The 17,596-nt window shown below is 34.4% G+C and overlaps 1 protein-coding gene across 1 annotated transcript in view; it reads left to right on the top strand.

Moving 5' to 3' along the window:
* CETN3 (centrin 3) overlaps positions 1-14,573 on the top strand; it is a 38,394-nt gene extending 23,821 nt beyond the window's left edge. Inside the window, exon 5 of the mRNA XM_036743277.1 lies at positions 14,029-14,573. Coding sequence (XP_036599172.1) covers positions 14,029-14,072 — 44 coding nt within the window. The 3' untranslated portion in view covers positions 14,073-14,573. The remainder of the gene's footprint in view (positions 1-14,028) is intronic.
* Positions 14,574-17,596: the final 3,023 nt, after the last annotated feature.

Here is a 17,596-nt window from a genome sequence, read left to right as displayed (position 1 = left end):
ACTAAAGTAGGCTCTTGTGAAAAACAGGGCCCTTTTATATCAGAAGCTCATGGCAAATGACTACATTTTAATATAAAGATTAATATATAGGTATGATTATTATGATCACACACTTAAGAAACACACTTCATAATGATTTAGTTACATTTCTAAGGTTAACTAACACAGGAATCACCCAGGAACTATATTCTTCCTATAAATTATACAGTTAATTCTTATTCTATCGAGATAATTACAGCTAATAAATGATCATAAAACAAAGCACTCAGGGCATTGATTATTGATTTTTCCCATTTCAGCCATCAAACCTGAGTTTGAATTCTGCCTCAGACCCTTATCAACTGCTTCTCAGTGCCTCATTTTCCTCACATGTGAAATGGGAATAACAATATCGCTCCCACAAGACTGGGAGAATAAGCATGATACTGCCATGTAAAAGGCTTTTCACACCTTCAAGTGCTATACAAGTGTGAACTACTATTATGTGAATGATAGGTGGAGGGAATATATCTTAGTGGGAGCTGAGAATGTCCATAGCTAGCTTAAAAAATTATGCCATAGAAGGAGAGGAGGTATGGCAGAGTAGAAAGTGCTCTGGACTTGGATCCAGTCAGAAGGTCTGGGTTCTAGGTTCTAGGTAGCTTTGTGATCTTGGCCAGACCATTTAATTCTGCTGGGATTCGGTTTCCTCATCTATAAAATAACAAGATTTTCACTATGACCCCTTTCAAGTTTTGAAGTTCTATGAATATTCTATGAAAAATCAAGGTTTTAGGAGAAGAATATTTTGACTCTCTTCATTTGGTATAATTTTATTATATTTCAGCAGGAATGATTTTGATTAGATAAAATTTTTAATCTAGGACAGAGCTAACCATTGAAAACCTACAGAATACACACACACACACACACACACACACGTTCGTTCTTATTGTATTTTGTATTACAGTAATTCAGGGTCCCCAGTCTTTTTTTTTTTTAATAAAGAACTAATTTTTTATTCTCCTTATCACTGGGCCAAGAGGTATGATGATAGGGACATCCTCAAACACCTCCACAGGCAATGCTTCTAACAGTGGCTGAAAAGATAAATGTGTAACAAACAGTCCTTTACACACTAGGAACACTTGAAGTATGATTTTTGCTTGGTAGCTCTTTTTGCTGTTTGAAGAGCCTGGTGATTGGGAGACTGCCTCTTAGACTCCAAGTTGATCTGAAGCCTTTCTTAAGAAAAGCAACTTCTTTTATTATATAGCATAACTACATGCTAGGCTTCTCTGTTACTGTCTCCTACTCTTGTTTCACAGTAGGTCACAGCTATGCTCCTTTGCTTAAAGCTCAGTTTCAGTACATCCTTGAAGCATTTCTTTTGCCCTCACGGCTTGTGATTATTCCATTTCAGCTCGCTGTAGAACAGCTGCTTGGGTATCCTGCTGTCATCCATTCTGTGCTTCAGTCCAACCCAACAGAGCTGTTATGAGGAGCATTGCTTTATTGCTTGAAGTCAGTATGCTTTGTTAGTGATCTTGCCTTTACTGCTTAATGTTCAGTTGGGTTATTTTGTAACCTGTCTATAATGCCCATTATGAAAAAAAAATCAGAAATTTAATCTACCATATCATTGCCTTATTTTAAAATTCCCTGTATTTTTCATATACATGCCTAAAGGCTTTCAAAAGGCTTGGGAGGATAGACATGCCACTGTCTTCTGAAAGTATATCTGTCCTGAGCACGTAGGCCTTAGGGCTTTGTTTTTTCCACCATGGAAATAAAATGCAATTCTTGTACTCCTTGATGGAGTTAAAAAAATTAAATTTTAAATCAGAAAGTAGTGACTTAGGGCTCAAGTATAATGATATGGACCCACTTTGATTAAATTCTAAAACTAGCCATGCTTAGTAGATATAATTTCATAAACTTAATTTAGAACTTTCTTTTACATAACTATATGTTCCCTGACTTATTTGAGACCATATCATACAAAGATTAGTGGAAGGAACTCTGGTCTCTTTAGCCTGGAGAAGACTTGGTTGGGGTGTGGGGAGTGGAGAGCTATCTATATTTAATTGTATAAGGTGGATGAGACTTGTTCTGCTTAAACCTAAAGGGTAGAATAGGAAGAGTAGGTGGAATTTGCAGAGAGGCAAATTTTTTCTTGATGTGAGGAAAAAACTTTCTAACAATTGGAGCTATCCACTTGTGGAGTAGGGTAACCTTGAGAAAGTATCTTCCTGCCCACCCATCCCTATCTCCTTCCTTAGAAGTTTTCACTTGAAGTCTGGATGACCACTTGTAGGAATATTGTAGTAAGTGTTCTTGTTAGGTTACAGGTTGAACTAGATGGCCTTAAGTCTCAACTCATTCTTTGATTGCAACAAAATTAGAAAATAAAAAGTAGGAGACAGTGTTAACATTTAAATATTTTAAATGTAGGTTTGAGCTCTTCTACGATTTTATAGTGTGATGAACATGTTAAAATATTTAATATTGATTTTACCAATAGGCTGTTTTCTGTAGGCCCCTTATAACTTCTTTGAATGTAGTATAACTTTAAAGGCAAATAGCATCAACTCTACTTTTTCTAAGCCACTGGTTACAGCATAAAACACAGATACATATATTCTTATCGCCTAGTAGATTGATTCTTATATCTTTACTCTTTTCATAAACTGGAATGGTCTAGGCCTTTCTTCTTGTATGTGGACTTGAACCCAAATTTAAGTGGATGGCTGTACTTATATTTATGTGGATAGTTGCTTCTTCTTAAAGATCTTCAGGGAATGAAATTCCATAATAATTTAGGAATCTGATTCACTGTCAAGTTGTAATATCTAATATAATTTTTTCTTACTGTATATTTAGTACATTTTTTCTGTAGATGGAGATATCTAGATATTATCTTTTTTGTAACAATACTTCATATACATAAAGTTGATAAAGTAAGTTCTTAGCAAATGAAATCCTAGATTTTTTTTAAACTTTTCCTTATACATTCTATTTTCTAAATCCTTAAACCAGTTGTTAGTTTTTCCATATATTCTACCAATTTCCTCTATCCTTAAAAAATTTCTTAAAATATAGAACATATTGGGAAATTTAAAAATAGTGGTTTTTTCCCTATTTTGTCTTGTAGGGTGTTAAAAACATAGTGAATGAGGAGTTAAGTGAAGTAAAGCAAAAAATCTGTTTTTAGCACATAGTAACAAGTTATAATTATAAAATATATGATATTGACACAGAATCTTTCTCAAACCCTCAAAGTTATATAAAATAAAAAAGGTCATTCTTTTTTAAATTTTATTTTTAAATATTTTGAATTTAACAACACACGCCAAAATCATTTCCGTATGCAAAATAGTATAGAAGAAAGATTATTTGTGAAAACATAAATCTCTATTATGTTCAAGCTTACTGTTAAAAAGTATATAATGAATTCAGTATCTTATTTTCAAAGCTGTCTTTGTCTCTGCTTCCTTCTGAACTTCCTTCATTTCTCTTCTGGGCATTAAAAAAAAAATGCTTCAATGATCACCTTTTCTTCTTTTTGGGAGAGGCAGCTCTATTGGTAGCTCCCCTCTCCTGCCAAATAGAGAAAAACACACCTGTTGTACTAAATAAGCATAGTCAAGCAAAACAAATCCACACATTTGCCGTGTCCAGAAATATGTTTAGTTCTGCATCTTGAGTCCATCATCCACCCTTCTGTCAGGAGAGCGAGTAGCATGCTTCTGTATCATTCCTCTTGAAGAGCATTTAATCTTTTGAAAACTAAAGCAACAGGAAAAAAAAGCTGAAATCAAATGGCTATCTTGTGTAAAATGATTAACTCTTTGTTGGGTACTATTTGTTTGAGCTTTACATTGTGGCTTAACAAAATATCCTTATCTGTAAAATGAAAGGGTTGGGCCAGATGAACCTTAAGGGCCTGTCCAGCACTAAAATTCTAAGATTCTATGACTCAGTTACAGTCCGTCCATTGAATGAATTTCTTCCTCATTTATAAAATAGAGAAAGTATTTTTTCTATATGTGGTTGTGAAGATCGAATGAAAATATATGTAAAGCTTTGGGTCACTGAAAAATAGTATATAAATGAGTCATTATTAAGTTAACAACTAGTGAAATGACTATAAAATTTTGTGAAGGAAGAAGAAAAGGAAAACATTGGCATATTAGCAGTAAGAAGAAGATTGGAAAACACAAGCAGTTTTCACATAAAAGTTGTATACAGTCAAATGTGTAAAGAAACCATGAATTCTGGTAGTAATCAAATTGTAAATTAAAATTGTTAATAAGTATTCATATACTTTTTGGGTTACTTTTATATCTCCTTTTTTGAAATAAGTTTATATGTTCTTTTTGAAGGATGAAAATCACTAAATGTAGCTAGCCATTGATATATAAATATAGTTAAATATAGCTCTTTAAGGTTTTCAAAGTGCTTTCCATTTACTATCTTTATATGATCCTCAAAATAACTCTTTGAAGTAGGTGCTGTTGTTATCCCAGTTTAATAGATGAGGAAAGTGAGGCAGACAGGTTTAGTAATTTGCCCAAGGCCATGCAGCTAGTAAGTATCTGAGGCAGGATTCAAGTATTAAATCAAAAGCTCTAACCATGATACCACCTTGCTGTCCATGTTCACTTAATACATTAAAATGTTTTAAATGCACTTAAAAAAAGAAATATATTTTAAACACATTATGAAAATGTCATTTTAGAACTTCCCATATCAAATCTGATTTAAAATCCAAATATTGAAGATTTCTCAATTATGGAAGATTGAAAGAAGTTGATTTTTGAGTAAGAAGGGATTTGTGCTTTGCTTTTTGTTTGCTGAAGAAATTATTCATAAATCTGTTTGATGTGTAAAACAATACTTTCATCATGCTCTTCACCACATTAAAAGTCTGTTGTTCTACCCTATTTAAATTTATACCACTCAGGCTGGCATCCACTAGGTTGTAAGCTCCTTAAGTCAGGGATGATGTCTCATAGATGTTTTTACTTCTCTCCCTAATCCTGGTATTAGGACTAGGGTCCCTTAGCTCTGGTTTTGTATTCTTTCTATCATGCCATAGTTGCTGGTAATGATTTGTGATATGGCAAGCTATGCCTAAAAGACTAAATTTTGTTTTTTAGGGGCTGTTAGATGCCAAATATTCTAACAATAGGGAATATACTACTTGTCTGCCATTTTACTCTCATGGGCTTCCTTTTCATGAAAAAATTTTTTTTAAATAGATAGACAGTGGTGTATTGGAAATAATACTGGTCTTAAAGAAGATTTGGGTTCTATCCCTGGCTCTGCCATTGTTCTAATGTGATCTTGAGCAAGTCACTTTACTAGTCAGACTCAGTTTCTTTATCTGTAAAATGAGAATGTTGGATAAAGATAATTTCTGAGGTCCCTTCCAGCTCTGACATCCTATCAAATTGGTTGTTACTGAATTTTTTTTTTTAACAGCAGATATTTTGGTTAAACTTAGGAAGGCTGTTAATCACATTACTCCTAGATTGCTGTTTTGTTGTCATTTACAAAAAGGTTCACTTATATGTAGCTTTCATTAATAATTTTCATATTACCTTTGCAGTGATCATCAGTTTTTTAAGTTTATTGATGTGCCTTTTTTTAGATCACTGTCACTGCCCATTAACTCCCTCTCAGTAGAACCCTCCTGTGTAACAAATAAATTTGGTCAAACAAAGCCAGTAATGCATTGGCCATGTCTGAAAATAAGTATTTCATTCCTCATTTCTGTTCTGCCTTCTCTTTGCAAGAGTTGGGAGCTTTCTTCTCTGATGCTATGACTGCTTACTGCATTGAACAAGAGTTCTGAAGTCTTTCCAGGTTGTTTTATTTACCATCATTGTGACCATCAAGTAAAATGTTAATTGTGATTAGTTATTCAAGGAACTTTATAATTGTTTTCTCTATTCAGTTTTAGGTTATAGTAACTTAGTTTTTATTTGAGGTTTGAGTTGTTTTAACTAAAACACTGGTTTCTGTTGCTTTAATAATACCCTGATCCAGTTTTACAAAGTATAATAAAATCTCATTAATTTTTTTTGTTGTTGTTCAGTCATGTTCAACTCTTTGTGACCCCCATGGCCCATAACACACCAGACCCCCAGGCCCTCCTTCTATCCTCCACTATCTCACAAAGTCTGTCCCAGCTCATGTTCATTGCTTCCATGACACTTTCTGTCCATCTCACCCTCTGCCATCTCCTTTCCTTTTTCCTTTAATCTTTCCCAACATCGAGGTCTTTTCCATTGAGTCCTGGTTTTTCATCCTGTGGCCAAGCTTTAGTTGCAGAATTTGACCTCCCAGTCAGTAGTCCAAATTAATTTCTTTTTTTTACTTTTTTTTTTAAACTTTTTTTTTTTTTGGCGGGGTGGGGAGAAAGGGGGGGAAGACAGGGCATTGGGTTTAAGTAACTTGCCCAAGGTCACACAGCTAGTGTGTCAAGTGTCTGAGGCCAGATTTGAACTCAGGTCCTCCTGACTCCAGGGCTGGTGCTCTACTCACAGCACCACCTAGCTGCCCCTGAATTAATTTCTTTAACTACTGACTTGATCTCCTTGCTGTCCAAAGGACTCTCAAAAGTCTTATCCAGCACCACAATTCTAAAAGCATTGATTATGTGGCATTCAGCTTTCCTTATAGTCCAACTCTCACAGTCATACATCGCTACTTGAGAAACCATAACTTTGACTATAGGGACTTTTGTTGGCAGGGTGATGATGTCTTTGCTTTTTGGTATGCTGTCCAGATTTGCTATAGCTTTCCTTCCAAGGGGCAAGCATTCTTTGATCTCATGGCTGCAATTGCTGTCTGCATCATCTTTGAGCCCAAGAATACAAAATCTGACACTGCTTCCATTTCTTCTCCCTCTATTTGCCAAGAAGTGATGGGACCATTTGCCACGATCTTAGTTTTTTTGATTTTAAGCTTCAAGCCAGCTTTTACATTCTCTGCTTTCACCGTCATTCAGAGATTTCTTAATTCTTTTTCACTACTGCCATCAGAGTAGTATTATCTGAGGTCGTTGATACTTTTCTCAGCAACCTTAATTCCGACTTTTAATTCATTAAGCTTGATGTTTTGCGTGATTTACTCTGCATATAAGTTAAAGTGGCAACGTAAAACCTTGTGATTCTCCTTTTCCAGTCTTAAATAAATCAGTTATTCCATGATGTTTGGTTCTAACTGTTGCTTCTTGGTCTGCATACAGGGTTCCTCAGGAGACAAGTAAGATGACCTGGTACTCCCATGGCTCTTTGAGGACTTGCTGCATTTTGTTGTGACCTGTACAGTCAAAGGATTTATTGTAGTCAATGAAGCAGAAGTAGATGTTTTTCTGGAACTTCCTTTTTGCATAATCCAGATAATGTTGGCAGTTTGGTTTTTAGTTTCTCTGCCTCTTAGAAAACCAGCCTGCTTTTCTGATAATTCTCTATTCACATATTGATGAAGCCTAGCTTGCAGAGTCACGTAACCTGCCGGCATGTGAAATAAGAACAGTTGTTTGGTAATTTGAACGTTCTTGGGTATTGCCCTTCTTTAGGATTGGGACATAAACTGGTCTTTTTCAATCTAGTGGTCACTATCATGTTTTCCAAATTTTCTGTCATGTTGACTGCAGCACCTTAACAGCATCATCTTTTAGGATTTTAAATAGCTCAGCTGTGATTCTGTCACCTCCACTAGCCTTATTGTTAGCACCATGCTTCCTAAGGCCCACTTGACTTCATTTTCCAGGATGTTTGGCTCTAGATCAATACACACCAACATGGTTATCTGTGATGTTAAGAACTTTCTTTTATAGCTCTTTTGTATATTCTTGCTACCGCTTCTTAATCTCTTCTACTTCTGTTAAGTCTGTACCAATTTTGTTTTTTATCATGCCCATATTTGCACGAAACTTTCTCTTGATATCTTTAATTTTCTTGAAGAGGTCTCTTGTCTTTCTCATTCTGTTGTTTTCTTCTATTTCTTTTCATTGCTCATTTAAGAAAACCTTATCTCTCCTTGCTGTCCTATGGAATTATGCATTCAGTTGGGTATCTTTCCCTTTCTCCTTTGTCTTTCACCTTTCTTCTTTCCTCAGCTATTTGTAAAGGCTCATCAGACAGCTGTTTTGGTTTCTTGCTCTTCTTTTTCTTTGGAATATTTTTTATTACTATCTCCGGTATGATATTGCAAACTTCTTTCTTTAGTTCTTCAGGCACAGTCTCTATCAGATCTAATCCCTTAAGTTTATTCATCATTTTAGCTTCATATTCATAAGGGATACTATTTAGATCATACCTATATTGTCCGGTGGTTTTCCCTTCTCTTTTCAGTTTATAGTCTGAATGTTCTAATAAGAAGCTCATGATCTGAGCCATAGTCAGCTCCAGGTCTTATTTTAACTGACTGTATAGAGCTTTTCCACCTTTGGCTGTGAAGTATATAATCAATCTGACTTTTATATTGACCATCTGGTGATGCTCATGTGTAGAGTTGCCATTAGTTAAGACCAGTGAGTTATCTTGATAAAAGTCTCTTAGTCTCTGTCCTGCTTCATTTTGTGCTCCAAGGCCAAACTTTCCTGTTATTCCTATCATCTCTTGATTTCCTACTTTAGCATTCCAATCTCTATTTTGAGGTGCTATTTCTAGAAGATGTTATAGGTCTTCTTAGAAATGATCTGTGGCCTCTTTGGTGTCAGTGGTTGGAGCATAGACTTGTATTATTGTGGTGTTGATGATTTGCCTTGCATTTGAACAGATACCACTCTGTCAATTTTGAGATTATAACTAAGTACTGCTTTTCCCACTCTTTTATTGACTACAAGGCCCATAGTAATATATGTAATGATCACCTCAATTAAATTCACCCATTCCCATCCTAAGTTCACTGACACCCACAATGTTGATGTTTAATCTTTTCATCTCCTGTTTGATCACATCCAGCCTACCTTGGTTCATAGATCTTACGTTCCAGGTTGCTATGCAATATTGATCTTTATATCATTGGATTTTCCTTTCGTTACCAGACACATCAGCAACTGAGTTTCCTTTTGGCTTTGGCCCAACTGTTTCATTAGTACTGGAGCTGCTTGTAGTTGTCCTCTGTTCTTCCTCAGTAACATTGTTGGACAACTTTCGACCTGAGGGACTGACTCATTTTCTGGTAGCATATTTTTCATCGTTTTAGTACTGCCAATGAGTTTTCTTGGCAAAGGTCCTGGAGTGGTTTGCCACTTCCTTCTCCAGTGGATCACTTTTTGTCAGAACTCTTTACTATGATCTCTCCATCTTGGGTAACCCTGCATGGCATAGCTGAAAGTTTCATTGAGTTAAACAGGCCCCTGCCATGAGAAGGCAGTGAACCAGGAGGGGAAAATCTCATTAGTTAGGACCTCATTAATCTAGATATGTGCTAGGTTCAAATATAACTATGAAGAATTTGCTGAACACATTTGATAGTTCATAAATTATAAGTTGGATGATTAAGCTTACTTAAGAAACCAGACTTTTCTAGCACTTCTATCAGCACCCATTCACATATGCATAATGTGCTGATTACAAATGAATTGTCTAGTTATTAAGTCCAGTATATTTTTTCCTACCTGGTAGCAAAGCATGGTTTAGTAGAAAGAGTACTAGTACGTGTTCTAGTGCTCCCACTTAGTAACTTTGGAATAAATCACTCTTAATTTTTGTTTCCTCACCTATGAAACAGAGTTCTCATTTTAAAATAACTGCACATCCTGCTTCATAGGATGGCAGTGAGAATGAGAGAAAGGAAATGGCTGAAAGTTACAGGTATAGGCAGTTTTTATTTGAACAGACCTTAATTGTTAAGCATCTGCTATGTGTCTGAGTACAAAGATGGAAAATAAGTAGATAAAGAAGAATAAAAAGTAATTGAACTTAACTACAGAGTGTTCAGTAAACCTCAAAACACAAATCACTTGGAGAAGAACTTAATATTTGACAAGAATTGCTGGGAAAACTGGAAAATAGTCCAGATGAAATTAGGTTTAGACCAATGTATTATACTATATACCACAGAAATTCAAAATGGTTATGTAACCTCTGAATAGTAAGCCATATCATCAAAAAAAAATAACAGAACAGCAACAACACTAGAAGAGAACCAGAGAAGCTTTTTTAACTTTGGCTAGGATCTGACTTTTATTTTTATTTTTTGCTTTTCTTTTTTACACATTTACTATCTGATTTCTCCCTGATTAGATGTTAAAGCAATTGTTAACATTTGTTTTTAAAATTTTGAGTTCCAAATTCTCTCTTCCCCTCCTTAGCCCCCTCATTGAGAAGGTAAACAATTAATATAAGTTATATATGTGTAGTCATGCAAATATTAATCATGTTATAAAAGTAAACAGGCCAAAAAAAAAACCCAAGAAAAGTAAAGAAAGTAAAAAAAATGCTTTGATCTGTATTCAGACTCCATCAGTTCTCTTGGATCATTGTATTGCTGAGAATAGCTAAGTTGTTCACAATTAATCATCTTACAATATTGCTGTTACTGTGTACAATGTTCTCTTGGTTCTATTCATTTCACTTTGCATTAATTCATGTAAGTCTTTCCAGGTTTTTCCAAGAGCAACCTGCTCATCATTTCTTATAGCACAATAGTATCCCATTACAATCATATACCACAACTTGTTCAGCCATTCCCAATTGATAGGCATCCCCTCAGTTTCCATTTTTTTGCCACCAAAAAATGTAAATATTTTTGTACATATAGGTGCTTTTCCTTTTTTTTTAATCTCTCTTGGGATGTAGACCTAGTAGTGATATTTCTGGGTCAAAGGGTTTGAGTGGTTTTATTGCCCTTTGAGCATAGTTCCAAATTGCTCTATATAATGGTTGAGTTCATAACTCCACCAGTAGTGCATTAGTATTTCAATTTTCCCACATCCCCTCCAACATTTGTCATTTTCTTTTTTCTGACCTATTAGGTGATCTGATAAGTGTGAGGTAGTAACTCATAATTGTTTTAATTTTCATTTCTCCAATCAGTAGTGATTTAGAGCATTTTTTTCATATGGCTGTACATATATGGATAGGCTATATATAGATATGTACATATCTATATATATATCTATATATATATATATAGATAGATAGGCTTTGATTACTTCACCTGAAAATTGATCACATATTTTGATCATTTATCAATTGGGGAATGGCTCTTATTTTTGCAAGTTTGACTCAGTTCTCTATATATTTGAGAAATGAGGCCTTTATCAGAGAAACTTCCTTCAAAAAGATTTTCACAGTTATGATTGCCAACTGTATTTCCCTTCATCCTTCTCTTCCGTCCTGTTTATTCTATTCTCTCTCACCTTTCACTCTTTCCCTCCTCAAAAGTGTTTTGCTTCTGATTACTGCCTCCCCCAGTCTGCCCTCCCTTCTATCAGCTCCAAATCACCCCCTCCCCTTTTGTCCCCTTTACCTCCTACTTTCCCATAGGTAAGATAGATTTCTATTCTCAACTGAGTGTGTATGTTATTCCCGCTTTGACCCAGTTCTGATGAGAGTGAGGTTCAAGCGTTCCCCACCATCTCCTCCTCTATCTTCCTCTCCACTGTAAAAGCTCTTTTCTTGGCTCTTTTACATGAGATAATTTACTCCATTCTACCTCTCCCTTTTCCTTTCTCCCAGTGCACTCCTCTTTCTCACTACTTAATTTTACATTTTTAGATATCATCCTATCATATTCAACTCATACCTATGCCCTCTGTCATATATACTTCTTCTAATTGACCTAATAATGAGAATATTCTTATGAATTATTAGTATCATCTTCCCGTGTAGGAATGTAAACAGTGGGATGTGACTTCTTAACCAAACAGGGATAGATGATCATAAAATACATAATGGATAATTTTGATCATATGAAATTGAAAATCTTTTTCATGAACACAGTCAATAAGATAAATAAGATGAACAAAATTAATAAAGATAGGGAAAACAGTGGATTTGGGGGGAAAACCTTGGTATTAGATAACTCTGACAAGAGTCGGGAAGCCCAGATATATAGGTGACCAACAGAAATAGCTAAAAACAAAAACAATTTCCTAATAGGTAAGTGGTTGAAGGCTATGAATAAACAGTTTTCAAAAGAGAATTGGAAACCAGTAACTATGAATGAATTCTCCAATTTTCTCTTTCAATATTTTCTCAATTATTTCTCAATAAGAAAATTAAAAAAAACCTAAATCTGGGGTTTTACCTCACAACTCAACAAATTGGAAAAGATAAAAGACTGGGGGAATAGTGTTGGAGGGGTTTGAAAAGATGGTCACATTAAGACACTGTTCATTGAGTTGTGAATTGGTTAAATTGTTTTAGAAAGAAATCTGGAATTATGTGAAAAGGACATTTAAAATATTCCTTTCCTTTGATCCCAGAGATAATATTGCTAGAGAGAGTCACCTTAAAGGTGGTCAGTGATAAAAAGAAAGGTACCATATTTACCAGTATATTGATAGCAGTATTGTACTACTTTTTAAAGTAGCAAATAACTGGAAACAGGGTATGTCTGTCAATTGGTCAGTGTCTAAACAAGTTATGGTACATGAATGTAATGGAATATTACTGTACTGTAAAAAAAAGATGAATATGATGAATACAGAAAATCATCAAAAGACATGTACTGATGCAAGAGTGAAGTAAGTAGAACCAGGAAAATACACATACAGTGATTACATCCATGTAAATGGAAAGAACAGCCACCAACAAAACTGTCAAAACTGAATGTTGTGAAATTATAATGATGAAACAACCCTAACGAAGAGATATGAGAAGGTGCTGCCTTCTCTCCTATCCCCTTTGTTGCAGAGGTTGGGGGCTGGCATATACTGAATGGTCAGATTTTTGCTATATGTTGGTTGGTTTTGGATTTTTTTTCCTTTGTTATAGAGGATGCCTAGGGCTTACATTGGTAAACGTTAAGTGATATAAAAACAAGATATCAATACAATTTTATTTTCAAAAGTTACAAACTTACTAAGCACCTAGTGTGTGCAACAGTACTATGGCAGGAATTAGAAATACAGAGGTGAAAAATTATTATGTCCCTAACTTTAAGGAGTTTTATAATATAATAGTTTCATAATCTAACTCTTCTCAGTAGAAGGAAGAAATTCCTAACAATTCTAGCTGCCAAAAATTGAATGAACTTCATCTTGAGTTAGAGAGTTCTTTGTCACCATTGGAGGTATTGAAGCAGAAGCTTGATGATCACTTGACAAGGATTCAGGGATATTGTAAAGAGAAAGGGAAGAGAGTAAGCATTTATTAAATGCCTACTCTGTGCCAGACACTGTGCAGTGTTATCTCAACAACGCTGAGAAGTCGGTGCTATTGTTATCTCCTTTTTACAGATGAGGAGACTGAGGCTGAAAGAGGTTAAGTGATATGCCTAGGGTCACTCAAGCCAGATTTCAACTCAGGTCTTCCTGATTCTAGGCCTAACCCTTTGTCCACTGTGCTACATAACTCCCTAAAGGGAATTCATCTTTTAGATAGATGGCTGCTAAGATTGGGTCCAACTCTGATCAGTGGTTCTCTGAGATAATATATGTGAAAGTGCCTTGTAAATTGCACAGCATTGTATAAAGGTAAGTTATTGAACATTTGTTTAATTCCTGTATGTATTTTATTGCTTTAACTTTATTTTCATAATAGCCTATCATTCAGTCTTTTTACAAATTGTCCACAGTTAAATTGAATAAATACTATACTTGCTATTATACAGGGCATATCTAGTGAGGTTTTATTGTGTATCCATTCTACCCAAAATTTTTGTTTGTATTTTATACTCAGGATTTTTTTTGGGTAATAGGCATATTTGACTTGCTAACAGAGTAATGAAAAGGCTATATCGATTTTTAATTTACATATTACATAGCTGTTTTATTTGCTTGTATGATATTATTCTTAGCCTGTTAAAAAAAATCATGAGTTTTAATCATTTTTCTGACTGTTGTATTGTCTTTCACAGTAAATCAGGAGGAGTTCATTGCTATTATGACTGGAGACATTTAAAGAATTGCAAGAAAAAAGTGAACTTAAAAACAGGATCAGTGGCTATACATGTTGGAGTTATCACCTTGTAGTCTGTTTCACACCTGGAGCCAAGCAAAAAAAACCAACACCAAGTTAGTTTTTCCAAAAGGACCAAAATAAATTCTTTATTGTAATGAAATTTCATTATTTTCTATATCCTTAAGTTTGTTAGATGACAAAAATGTTAAGTTATTAAAATGTTTGAGTGCCAGCCCGTTTGTATTATAACTTTATATACAATTTTAAAATTAAATCATGTTATAGGAATTGTTTTGAAGTTGTTTATTTTAGTTGTGACCTTAGTTTTAATGTAAAAAATTTCTAGACTTTCATTTTAATAAAAGATTTATTTTATTAGTATTTATAACTTGTTTTGAGTTGTGTTTAAGACCCAAGTATAGTTTTTAAAAATTATGTTTGAACTTATGTTTTATTCATGTATCCTTCATCAAAATGATTAAATTTTAAATCCTTTGTTGATGATTGGCTATTAGCTTCTAGTACCTTGTGGGCACACCATTAAATGTTTGTTGCCAAGAAATTATCTTTAAACTAAAACATCTTATATCCATATGAGTCTACAATTTAAAATGTGGTAGAGTTTTATTTTTATATCCAGTTGATGTAATTTTTTTCTCATCCTTTCCTTTTAGCTTGGGAATCAATCCCTTAACACTTCACAGTTGTGTTTCCTCTAGCAAGGATAAGGGCTTCCCCTGTGTACCCTTGATCTGGTCCAGCTTGTTTTCCCATCTTTCTTCTCTTTAGTGCTGTTACTACTTCTATAAGCACATGAAGTATTGATGTTAGAATCTAAGCACAGTGGTTTCACTCTTGTTACTGCTGAAAAATTGTTACTTAAAAAAAACAAACAACCTTTTACAGAACTTCTTCATATTTCATCTTTTTGTTGTCTTTACAGTTTCGTCCTCAGATGCCCTTGGGATGAATTTGTTTAGTTGGTTCTTTAAACTAAACTTTCTGGTTTTTCCCTCCTTTGCTTTCACTGCTTCATGAGGTGATACTACTTAAATTTTTTTTTCACTATCTTTCTCTATTAGATTTTACAAACAAACTTTTATTTTAAACTCATGTTGTTCTTGGATGTCATATTTCTCTGCTTGGAAAGTGAGTTAAGTGTTTGCTGATTAAGGCAGACCTCAGGCTTTTTTGGTCATCTTTGCTGTGGCTGATGGTTTACATTGGTTAAGGTTCTGCATGGATTAATTAGTGTTTACATCTTTTTTCTCATTCACTCTCCATTTTTAGTGTCAATAATTTGATTAAATAGAGTAGCTTGGAATTATTTACATGCCATATTTTTAATTTCATTTTTATTCTAGCATTTGTGATAATTTTGAAGTGTACTTAAACAAGTCAGTGATTACTTTTATATCAGTAATGATTTGTTTCTCTGTTAAAATATAATTAATTATATTTTTTGTGATCTTCTTTGATGTTCTTCATGTCCAATGCCTTTTGATTCTTCAACAAAAGATGGTGTTCACAACAAGGGGTATTAACCTATATAGTCTACAAGTCTTTGGACTATCTTATTTCTTGTTCCCAAGTCATATTTCCAATATATTTCATTTTCACCTATTGCTAACGTTGCATTTAAGGCACAAGGTATCAAAGCACAAATATCTATATCTTTAGATACAGATAGAATATATGTATGTGTACGTATACATGTATATTTTAGAGTTTCTTACTGAATTCTAAAGAGAATCTCTATTATTAATTCATAAACTGCAATGAACATTAAAAAACCTTACATGGATTATCGTATTCCAGTACGGGTCCTCAAAGGGTGGGGATTGTTTGATTTTTGTCTTTGCATTCCTGTCACCCAGCACTGTGCCTGACACATAGTAAGAATTTTATATTTTTATGTGCATTTATAATCTGCCCCTCTCACAGCTCACTCCTCCCTCTATTGAACAACAACAACAAAAGAAATACACAAAGCCCAACAAAACAAATTCCCACATTGGCTGTGCCCTAAAATTTATGTTTCTCTCTGTATTTTTAAGTTTATCACCTATTTTGGGAGGTCAATGGCCTGTTTCATCTTTAGTCTTCTGGTCTCATGGTTTATCATTGCATTAATCAGATTTCTAAAGTCTTTTGACTTTGTTTTTCTTTATAATGCCGTATAAATTATTCTATTTCTATTCATTGCTCTGCATCAGTTCTTAGAAGTCTTCCCAGTTTTCTCTGAAACTGGCCATTTCATAATTTCTTATGGCAAAATCATTTCACTTGAAGTTACATTACAAAATCAGACATTCATATGCAAAGATAAAAATTAGCTTTAAACCAGAAAATGTCTTTTCCCTCTCTATGTTTATAGACTATCTCTGATTGGTAACTTTGAAAAGAGCAGTTAGAATGATAAGGTTGGAAGCTGGACAGAAAAGAGTTAAGAGGAGAGGAAAGGTAGTGGAGGCACCTATTATAGATATACACACATAATTATATACATACACCTATATATGCATGTATATACTCACATATTATACCTTTGCACATATGTATATATATGTATGTATGTATAAATATGTGTGTATATTACAAGATAAATTTTTTTTTAATGGATGAGGAGAAAGCACTAGCAACTGGAGGGAGCAGAAAAGACCTGATGTAGAAACTTTGTGAAACACAAGGGATAAAACTGTCTATATATCCAGTCTCTATCCCTATACACTTGTCTCTTTATACATATACACAAACACAGATATCATCTAATACAAAAGACTTTCTAACTAAATACATTTAGAGAATAGAAAATTAAAAAGTTAATCAGTGCAAAACTTTTCAAGGAACTGGTTTGCCTATTTGAGTGATCAGTACCAAAGCACCCTTTTAGGCAGAAGATGCTTATGGGTTTTCTACTACACTTTGGACCATCCTAGTGTGTCAGAAAAAGCACAGAAGGATTTCCCTCAAGGATGTCCTAAAAGAGAAGGCACAGAAATTCTTACTTATACATATGTTCATGTCAGGGAAGGAGGATCTCCCCTGAATGGAGGCTTACAGTGGCCTTTCTCAAAGGGAGTGAAGAAGAAAAATAACTAAATTTAAGGCAATATACACACATACATAGAACAAGTCAGCATAATGAATCACAGTTTTTGTTGCTGGGCAGGTTTTTTAACCAAGTAACTGTCTTGGAAGAGAGAAAAGAGAAGGAAAGTGATGACAACTGAGAGTTTAATAAGCCAAAGAAAAGGCTCTGGGATACCTCTTTACCCAAATGTTTCTTAGTTAAGTTAATTGAAAGACAACATGGAGGCATGGTAACAGGAATGACTAATTTGAAAGTTATCTCCTGTATGTGAAAACTTTCAGGAGAAATTAGTATAGGTCACCCAAATGGCTCACAATGGCCACTCTCCTGGTGCTGTTAGGATTTTTGCTTAAAACTCTAGTAGCTCCTAAAAGTGAGCATAAATGTGGTAAGGACCAGTTGAAATTGGAATGTGAAAAAGGGGGAAGGA

The sequence above is a fragment of the Trichosurus vulpecula genome, chromosome 1 (genome assembly GCF_011100635.1).
Source record: "Trichosurus vulpecula isolate mTriVul1 chromosome 1, mTriVul1.pri, whole genome shotgun sequence".
In the NCBI taxonomy this organism is placed as follows: Eukaryota; Metazoa; Chordata; class Mammalia; order Diprotodontia; family Phalangeridae; genus Trichosurus; species Trichosurus vulpecula.
This window is presented reverse-complemented; position numbering and strand designations above follow the sequence as displayed.